The 9966-nt window shown below is 43.0% G+C and overlaps 1 protein-coding gene across 1 annotated transcript; it reads left to right on the top strand.

Moving 5' to 3' along the window:
- Positions 1-2693: 2693 nt before the first annotated feature.
- On the top strand, positions 2694-8931 carry bmp2b (bone morphogenetic protein 2b). The gene is made up of 3 exons (XM_044170221.1): positions 2694-3133; positions 4038-4405; positions 7632-8931. The coding sequence occupies exons 2-3, from the start codon at positions 4051-4053 to the stop codon at positions 8543-8545; spliced, it is 1269 nt and encodes a 422-aa protein (XP_044026156.1). The 5' UTR covers positions 2694-3133; positions 4038-4050; the 3' UTR covers positions 8546-8931.
- Positions 8932-9966: the final 1035 nt, after the last annotated feature.

The following is a 9966-nucleotide window of genomic DNA, read 5'->3' as shown; positions in this document are numbered from 1 at the left end:
GCGCTTGTTTTGACAAAACTACATTTTCACTTGAATAATGTTTCCCCTTCTTATAAGCTGTTGGTCAAGAGAGTAGAACATTTAGAAATATTGCCAGAAAAAAAGGTTTGCAAACCACTGTCCTAATGGGCCGAATGGCTCTGTAGTGTTAAAGTGGAGACCATATGAGTACCTCTGTCTTGACAGTTTTATGCTGTAACTTTCAGAGACTATTTACTGCTATCACAAACAAACAAATGCCTGCTGGAAGGAAATAATGATGCTAGTGATGGTGGTGGTCGGGCTGGGTTAACGCTGCATGGCTGAGTCACAGTTTAACCTCTCAGAGCCCTCCTCAGTAGGTCGTTCATTTGTGTTTCAGATAGCTTATCTCTACCTGCACTCTCCGGCTGCCAGGGTTTCGCTCTGTGATGTTGTCCTTTCAATCAGCATGTAATTGGATCAGCGGCAGCGATTAGATAAGCATGATGTATCTGGCTCAAAACAATGATATATACAGTATCAGAGCCGCATGATCTTCTCAAACCACTCTGGCCATCTCTGATCAAGTCCCTCAACAGCCTTGGCTAGACACATTCCTCAGCCTGACACAAGCTGTGCCAAGGCAAATACAATATGTGCATGTACGTGCACTCAAAACACACAGCTTCATATGCCCACTCATTCAAACCACACACACTTATATATACAGAAAGAAAAAGAGGTAGAAAGCATCAGATAAAGCCCTCTCTTTCTAATCCTCTCACTCGGGTAATTAAAGATACTCACAGCTTACTGTGTGAGGCCTTATCCCCCAATCTAAAGCATCTAAATGCCGAGCAGCTTTTACCTGGGTTTGGGTTTAGAGCACTCAGTTCACCAAGTGGTGTTTTGGCAACAGCAGAGACCCAACTATCACTGCCAACAGATTAACTCGACAATAGAGCAAATCTAAGCAGTAGGAATGAATTAACATGTTCTCTCATACCCTAACTTTATGAATGAATAGAAGAATAAATGAATGAATGAACTGGACTGGAATAACTTAATTGGAAATGATTGGACAGAAAGTATGTGTCACCATTAGTCACCTTTAACTGACTTTGGTAATTAAATTAAATGGCGAAAACAATCTACAAAGCAAAAGAAGCATAAGAGATTCACCACCTAAAAAAGTATCAAATCAAAAGGGCTTGAATCCAGCGAGGGAAAGGCCGAGAAACAGTGCACACTGCCACTCAGGTAACGGCATGCACCCACGGGCCTCTCTGTATTTTAATTGCTAAGTGGATGATCCGGGATTATCCCTCATAAAATGTTATTGTCCTGGAAGGAGACAAAGATATCTTGTGATCTCTGTGGGGTTTAATCTATTGCCATCTCTCCGAAGAAAACAGGCCCAGTGCTTTGGCCAAAACACAGCCGCCTGCCCCACCATCATCACCTAATGGAAGTCACTCGAGGGAATGAATGGGGGCTTTTCTTATGGAGATGACCCAAACATTAATGCTGTTGACTACACCCCACAAGCTAAAAACAATGTAGCAAAGTTTCTCTCACCCCTCTGTGTCACTGAGAGCATGTAATGTACAAATACAGCGGGCACCCACCCAAGTGTAGATGGATCTTTCGACATAAATAAATGACATTTGACGTACATTAAGAAAAAGTTTTACCTAAACTAAGTGAACAAATATGGCTTTCTTGGGAAATTGTCGGGTTTCTCTTGAGACTCTCACACAGTATCGTAGATATGAGCCAGCAATACGCGCAGCCAAAATCTACCACTGATATATTGATAAACTGCCGTGAATTGGAATGAAATGAAAAGATTAATCCAACCAGGAGGAAGCATGTATAAATCAGCTCCGGTGTCAGACACATATGTACAAGCACTCCTGCACACACAGTGAAGTTCAGCGGGAGGATGTGATAGTCCCTCTGCAGGGTCTAATCCTTTAAAACCACAAAAGCAACACATTGTGATGCCATTATCTATTAGCCTTAATCCAAAAGCTAAACATGTTTGATCCAGCTATTAACACCTTGATCAATTATCTATTTATGAAACAGCATGAGTTGACATGTTTTTTTTTTTGCTCTGTGTGGCCAAATTGACAGGAATATTACACCACCTACTGTAACATGCCATTTTGATGTTATTTAAAAACATTAAGCAAATAGACGATTGCTATTCCTATGTATGGAAAATCACGCAAAAAACAAACAACTAAAAGCAACAGTATGGTTGACTTTTAGAACTGTTGACTCTATAACTATTTTTATGGTGTGGATTTCCAGGATATGTGAAGAGTTGTTTGTAAAAAGGATGGAGATTTTTTAATATATATGCTGATGGTTCTCAAACATCGAGGAGGGGGGCCAAAGGGGTCCCCAGCATTTTGTGGAATCATTTAATTTCACTATAATGTAAATTAGTAAGGATTTATTCAAAGTGGAGACTGTATTAAAAATGACTATTCCAATAGTTTTCACTCCCAAGCCATTACAAAACAAAATCTTCCTGCGGGGGTCCCTGAGACCAAATCTTATCAAAAGGGGGTCCTGGCTCTAATGTGTGTTTATTTGACATTCTTAGACATGAAAAAGTTTGGAGCCTCCGCGTTAGAGGTCTGCAGGAGGTGCTTTATAGTGGACAAATGATTGACAGCCCCTCGGTGACATCACTGTACGACAAAAAGAGCCGCTGGGGGAAGAGAAGGCACCAATCAATTCAACCACTACGCTGTGGCGCACAGAGGAGAAGCGACGCGCTCCCCAACTCGAAGCAACAAGGTCCAAGGAGCGACACTTGAGTGCGCTTAGCTCCTTAAAGCCAGCTCCGCTCAACTTTTGTCTCAGCGAACTGTTCTCTTTTGAAGATGTTCAACCAAGATGCTTTATACTTAGATCGGTCCTGCCTACGCGAACCCGCTTCCTCATAGACTTAACATATTTTTTTCTTTCTTTCCGTGCTGACCAAGACCTAACCCGAATTGCAGCTGGTGAGAATATGTGCGAGAGGCGATCGGCGAAGGGTATGGGCTGTCTTTGGTCCCCCAAGGAGACGCAGCGTGGATTAAACACGAATTAATGTGGAATTTATCGGAGCCCAAAGGTGGAACGACGACCGGACACAGCGCTTCCTCGTCAGGTAAAATAAGATAAATTGTTAAACTAAAGTTTTCTAAAGTAACCGACTCTTAAGAATGTCAACAGTTATAAAATGACTTGCTTCACGAGGAAACGTTAACTTTACAACTGGAAATCGACAGCTCTCCCACTATATAGGCTTATAGGGTGTGTGCGTAAAAGTTAAAGTGTTCCCATTTTGAACCTCGGGGAAAACGCTTCTTTGGAGGTTGAGCTACTCAGATGATATTTAGTTTTTGATGTTTTTGATGTCTTGTCCCGGGCTACATCTGGCTCTGGTACGCACGTCAGATCTAACACCTGCGAGCCTCTTGAAGTAACTCTATCCCTTATGATTATACATGACCGTCAAAGCCTCTGCAAATAGACGCTTGTAGAACCGTCTGACTGCCTCTCCTGCTGCTGTGTATTCTAACTCTTTTTTTTCCCCCTGACAGCATTCTTTCGTGCTTCTTGTGGTATTTCGGGCCACGTAGACTTGCATTTATTTTAATATCACTTCACTAAACATGATTTCTTGTCTCTTCTAATTGGAGACGTTCTGTCTGCAGTCTCCCCCGCAACTTTCTTTGATTTGTCTTCCCCGTGTCATTCCCCTTTTTGTTCGTCTCTTTCATAACTTCCTCACCTTGATATTTTTCATGTTTCTGTTCGTGTTAAGATCAATCTTCTGTTTCAGGTAGACGCGCTATGTTGCCGGCGGGGATGTTATTCACAGCCCCCCTTTCTGTTCTACTTCAAAGAAGAGATGTCTTCCCTTTTTAACCTGCTCTCCTTCAATCATTCCTACTGTATGGGGGGGATCACACACAGTCTGGGGAACGCTGCAGTGAAGCCCCTGCTGTGTCCACCTCATGTCAATACCTCAGCGTCAGTGTATTGACAGAAACCAACTTTCTCCACAGGGACTGACTGATCATGGTCGCCGTGGTCCGCTCTCTCATGGTACTGCTGCTCGCTCAGGTGTTGCTGGAAGGTACTACGGGACTTATCCCCGAGGTCGGCCGGAGGAAATACAGCGAATCCGGGAAGCAGACCCCAGAGCAGTCGGAGAGCTTCCTCAACGAGTTTGAGCTTCGGCTTCTCAACATGTTTGGACTGAGGCGCAGGCCGACCCCGAGCAAGCAAGCCGTGGTGCCGCAGTACATGGTGGACCTTTACCGCATGCACTCAGCAAACGGAGACCACAGCACTAAACGACCCAAGAGCATGGGGAAACACGCAGAGAGAGCCGCCAGCAAGGCCAACACGATTAGAAGCTTTCACCATGAAGGTATGTATTAGTGACATACCTTTACCTGTCAGCCGGAGAGCTCCTCGGCCCTCTCAGACAACCTAAACCTATATTTAAACATGACTCAGAGCGTCAAGACTGAACTTCAGAGCCTTCACTGTTTTATGGAGCGTTACTCATTTACTGGTGACACGCGTCAAAGTTGTAAAATAAGTTTGGGATTGCTTAAAACTCACTGGCACGATTACAAACATGCATCTCATGCACAATTAAATTAACTCTCATATTTGTAGTGATGCAACCTTTAACCAAACAACCAAACCCCTGGCGCAGCTGTCACAGGCTTCAAAAGCATCAATGGGCGGCGGTATCCCTGGGGTAATTTGTTTCTTAATAATTGATGGTGTTTGCGTGGGCTCTGAAAACAGTTTTTCCAGACACGCACCACAGGAGGAGGATAAAGGGCGGTGTGCCTTTGCGCAGGTGATAGTCATCACCCTGTTACTTCAATAACACACGACACGACATTATACTAACACGCATTATGAACAAGTCATAGTGTCAGACTGTATTCTGAGACATATTTAACAGGAATGAAATTAATCCTTGGTAAAGGGGGGAGGAGAGGTTGCGCGCCTTATTCTTTCCAAATCACCCCTCTCTCCGCGCTGTGCGCCATTACGCACGTTCCAAAAACACCATAATTGCTCACTTAGTTTATATGCTGGATACTCGCTGATTGTTGAATTCAGTGTTTCAGTTCAATTCAGTTTTACTTCCAAGGTTGCATACGCTGCTCAGATGAATAAGTCTGACACACTGAAGGTCATAGATGCTGGATAAAGTGCATTAATTAGTTCACCAGTCATACCATGTTTATACAATGTTGCTGATTAAGTGGGTTATTTTAAACAGTCTAAAATAATCTAACAGGTGAAATTTAAACATAACCGATGGTTTGTTTATATATTAAGTTTAACTGCTGAGCAGCAGATTTGTGCACCTGGTCATAATATTAAAATGATTAATGTATGATAAAAAATGTTTACTGTCAAACATATAGCAACTCTGTATCTACCATTCAATTTGCTATGGCCCATGTTCCAGTTTTTACAACATACAAGTTACTGAGTCCATAGGGGCTCTACACAGAGTCCTTATACAGAGTCCTAAGTGTTTGAGTGGGGAAGTTTCCATCAGGGGTGAGTCAGAGGGGTGGTTGAGTGGTTGCTTGGGTGCTCTCCAGAGGCCTAGTGCAATGACACCCAGTGGCTACACTGACACACTACAAACAAGCCTGGCCCGGGCAGCCAGGCTGAGTGACTGCTCCCTGCCCACTACTGGAAACCTCTGCACCAGGCCAGCACACACCTTGACACCACCGGCCATTACGAATGTGTTCAGACTGTGTTTACATATGCTCCCCTGGCTCTTTCATCCTATGCTAACAGAGCTGCAGGGTTGTAAGTCTTCCCATGTCAAGAGACGTGCAGTTGATGGCTAACCCATATAATATGCATGTATCTACAGATGTAAGTGCAGCACATCAAAGCGAATAGCTCTAATCATTCATCACATCTGCCTGCTGATATTAATTTCACTAGGATAATTAGTTTCACTGCTATCAGTTTTCAAAAATAACCATTTTCCATGCCAAATAGAACATTTCCACTATTACACAGGAAGTGGCTGCCAGAGACAGGTCCGTGATGAATGACCCAACATTAGCCTTTATCTTTTATTTTGGCATGCAGTGCAAAAAGAAATTAGGAATGTTGATACACTCATATCTGTGGTTCACATGTTTTTGACAAGCCTCAACTTGTTCACACAGCCGTTCCTCAGAGGAGAGACAGACGCAGAGAGTGAGAAAGCTGCTGCAGAAAGAAACAGAAGGAGTGACAGAGAAGGAGAAAGAAAGAAAAGAGGATTTGGGGCTAAGAGAACAGAGGGAGAAGGGGATTTGGGAGCTGGGGAAGGGAAGAAAGAGAGGGATTGGGGACAGAGGAGAGGGAACGAGAGACAGGGGGCTTTCCCACATCAAATGAGAAGTGATAGGCCTAATTGAGGTCTTTGTGCCTCTGGAGGGAGGTTTAGGATGAGATGGTGGAATTTCCTAAATGCCTTCTTTGAAACAGCACAGAGTTCAAAGTTTGTGTTTATTTTACCACACCAAACAGATTAAAAAGTGTGTCTATACATCATCTATGAACTTCATAAAGTAAGAGTTCAAAGTGGGGCTGCTTCAAAGAAAATTGCAGCTTTTACTTAGATTTCTGTCATTTACTGCACATTATAGAGGGGACTACCGATGAGCTTAAGTATATATATATATACATATATATATATATATATATATATATATATATATATATATATATATATATATATATATATATATACACACATGACTTTCATGTGCCTCAGGACAGTTATATTTCAGAGAGAATAGCATTTCCAGGCTTAGAACTGTTAGCACAAGTTAATAATAAAATATCAAACATTGTGTACTCAGCTTTCCATTTGTAGTCTATAGATTCTCACCAGAATTTAGATATTAATAGTATAGTATTAATGTCTTCTCTTGACAATGGCTTTTAGAAAGAATTTTGGTCTTTCACATTGTAACATTTACCAGTGATATTTTATAAGGTTAAGGTTAATGCAACAGTTGGCATTTATGTTGGCGTTTATGTTGATTTCCATATTGCTCTTTTGTTCATACTCGTCTTTGATGATACTTTGATGAAACGTTTTTTCATGTGCACTGATAGTGGGAATAGTGTGCAGCAGCCAATTCTCAGGGCAAATATGCCATTTGAAGGCAAACTGACTAACATGTTTGATCTTATCAATAGATGGAAGCGCACTGCTTTCATCTTCTGACATTTAACCAAGTAAATTTATGAGCATGACACTAATGATGGTATTACATCACCATGAGAATTTGCCTGCTATTACACTGAGATATACATGCAAAGTGTTGGATGTGTGTGTTATGCCTGTATGACAATGGCCCACACCCTCTCAATAAAACCACGTGGCAGCTTGGCTGGCTGCACAGAAAGAAGGCTGTGTGTGGGTGTTTGTGTGTGTGTGAGTTGGAGAGAGAGAGAGCTCACAGTGGATACATGAAGCCAGCTAGGCTTTAATCATATATATTGTTTCTCTTTCTGGTATCATGCATACACTCTTTGTTCCATCCTTGGCATGCATTTCACACCCCAATCTTCTTACACTTTTGTCTCTGTGCTATCTCTTGTAGAGTCTATGGAGGCCCTGGCCAGCCTGAAAGGCAAAACGACCCAGCAGTTCTACTTCAACCTCACTTCTATCCCTGATGAGGAGCTCATCACCTCTGCAGAGCTACGTATCTATAGGGATCAGGTCATGGGAGCTGCAACCCCCTACAACAGCTCCAGAAACAGCAGCACTAGTGATAGTGCTCCTGCTGGTGGCTTCCATCGTATCAACATTTATGAGATATTTGGAGCTCCTGCCACTCAAGGTAGGGATCCTCTGGCACGTCTGCTGGACACTCGGCTAGTGCAGGACTCTTTGAGCCGCTGGGAGAGCTTTGACGTCAGCCCTGCTGTATCTCAGTGGACCTCTGGGAACGGCCACAATCATGGCTTCATGGTGGAGGTGCTTCACCCAGAGGAGGGGGAAACAGATGGGGAGCATGCCCAGAGACGTAGTAGGCACGTCAGGGTGAGCCGGTCCCTGCACCAGGACCAGGACTCTTGGCCTCAGGCTCGGCCTCTGCTGGTGACGTATGGCCATGACGGTCGTGGGGACTCAGTACTCCACACACGGGAAAAACGTCAGGCGGCACTCCGCAAACAACGCAGGAAGCACCAGCAAAAGGCCAGCTGCAAGAGGCATGCCCTGTATGTAGACTTCAGTGATGTGGGGTGGAACGAGTGGATAGTGGCGCCCCCTGGCTACCACGCCTTTTATTGCCATGGAGAATGTCCGTTCCCCCTAGCAGACCACCTCAATTCTACCAATCATGCCATTGTGCAGACGCTGGTCAACTCAGTCAACTCAAACATCCCCAGAGCCTGTTGTGTGCCCACTGACCTCAGCCCCATCTCCCTGCTCTACCTGGATGAATACGAGAAGGTCATCCTGAAAAACTACCAGGATATGGTGGTGGAGGGATGTGGCTGCCGGTGAGAAACTGACAGTGATATGGATAGAAAGAGAAGAACGGGCAAGAGAGACTGACAGAGACATCAGAGGTTGTTATGGACACCCGGTTTCCCAATGAAGACGTTTATTTATATGAAAAAAAGACAAAACAGAGCTATTGTGGAAGAAGAAAAAAAACTATATATGAATATATTTATGTCTACGTAAAGTTGGGAAAAATAAATATTTTAATCAGAGGAATATTCCTTTACTGGTTTTGAAAATGTATTTCTGATGTACATTTCGAAATGGGTGCAATACCACATGAAGTATAATGCTCAGATTTTTATTTTGTATTTATTTCTATTATAACCACTTTATTTGTAAATAAATAATGTGTATTTATCGAGAAAAAAACGTGGTCACTCCAATTTTCCAAGATCAGCTACAGTGAACCAGCCATTGTTGATGTATCTATGTCAGGGGCCAACATGTGTGGCTGGCATGAATAACAGAGTTTCAAATTCTGACAGAAATTAGCTGCAAAAATAGAACACATGACAAGAAGCTCACACTACACTGATTGCAAACCAAGCATTGAACTCGTTTGGTAAATGTAATTGGAAACCAACAACAACAGAAGTGTAGAGAGGAAAGTGACAGAGCTGGGTCAGGGTGCCGCTGGTGTAATGAATTGCAGCAGGGTGTAGGGTCATAGGACGGGAGTGACAAGTTACAAGCCCACAAATGTGATAGACTCCCATGGGAGGATTAGAAAAACACAAGAGCATGTTTTCATGCATTACATGTCACTGCAAAGATCCCTGGGAAGGCTCGTCTAGAGGCTAGCTCCTATGTTTTTTCTGTTCCTCACCAATATTAACGGAGGAAAAAAAAGTGAACCTGCAGGGCTTCAGAGGAAGGTCAGACAAGGTTTATTTATAGCGAGATTTGAGACTGAAAGATTACGAAGTGGCAGACAGACACACCAACAGGCCCTCAGCGAGAAAAGAGCCTACTGGCACTTTAATTAATAAAGACAAACAAACACACACCTGCACCTGTCCACATACTGCACATGCTCAGACAGATTCTTCCCTACTTCAGAATTTGGCTGCCGTTCTTTGTCGTCTCTGAGTCATAAGGCTCTGATGTGTTTCGGCACTGAAGTAAAAAAAGAAAATCTAGGAATGTTTCACAAAACTACTCAGCAGCAGCATATAATGAACTGCAACACAAACAATACCAAACACTGACACCAAAAACAGCTTAAGAGTCATGTTTTATTCACTAAGACAGTGGGGATGGCTGGCCGGAAAAAAACAAAACATATCATATGGTGCAGTCAATATCTTCATACTGCAATGTTTTCGATGGAAACAACGTGATATCTAGACCAAACTGAATTGACAAAAACAGCTCCAGAAAGACACAGATGAAAATTTATAGTGTAGCCACAATAGCAG

The sequence above is a fragment of the Siniperca chuatsi genome, linkage group LG16, assembly GCF_020085105.1.
Source record: "Siniperca chuatsi isolate FFG_IHB_CAS linkage group LG16, ASM2008510v1, whole genome shotgun sequence".
Lineage (NCBI taxonomy): Eukaryota > Metazoa > Chordata > Actinopteri > Centrarchiformes > Sinipercidae > Siniperca > Siniperca chuatsi.
This window is presented reverse-complemented; position numbering and strand designations above follow the sequence as displayed.

Excerpts from the sequence above, each read along its gene's own strand:
- bmp2b (XM_044170221.1), top strand. The coding sequence starts at position 4,051 with ATGGTCGCCGTGGTCCGCTCTCTCATGGTACTGCTGCTCGCTCAGGTG. Across the intron at positions 4,406-7,631 it reads TAGAAGCTTTCACCATGAAG|AGTCTATGGAGGCCCTGGCC; the intron begins GTATGTATTAGT and ends TATCTCTTGTAG.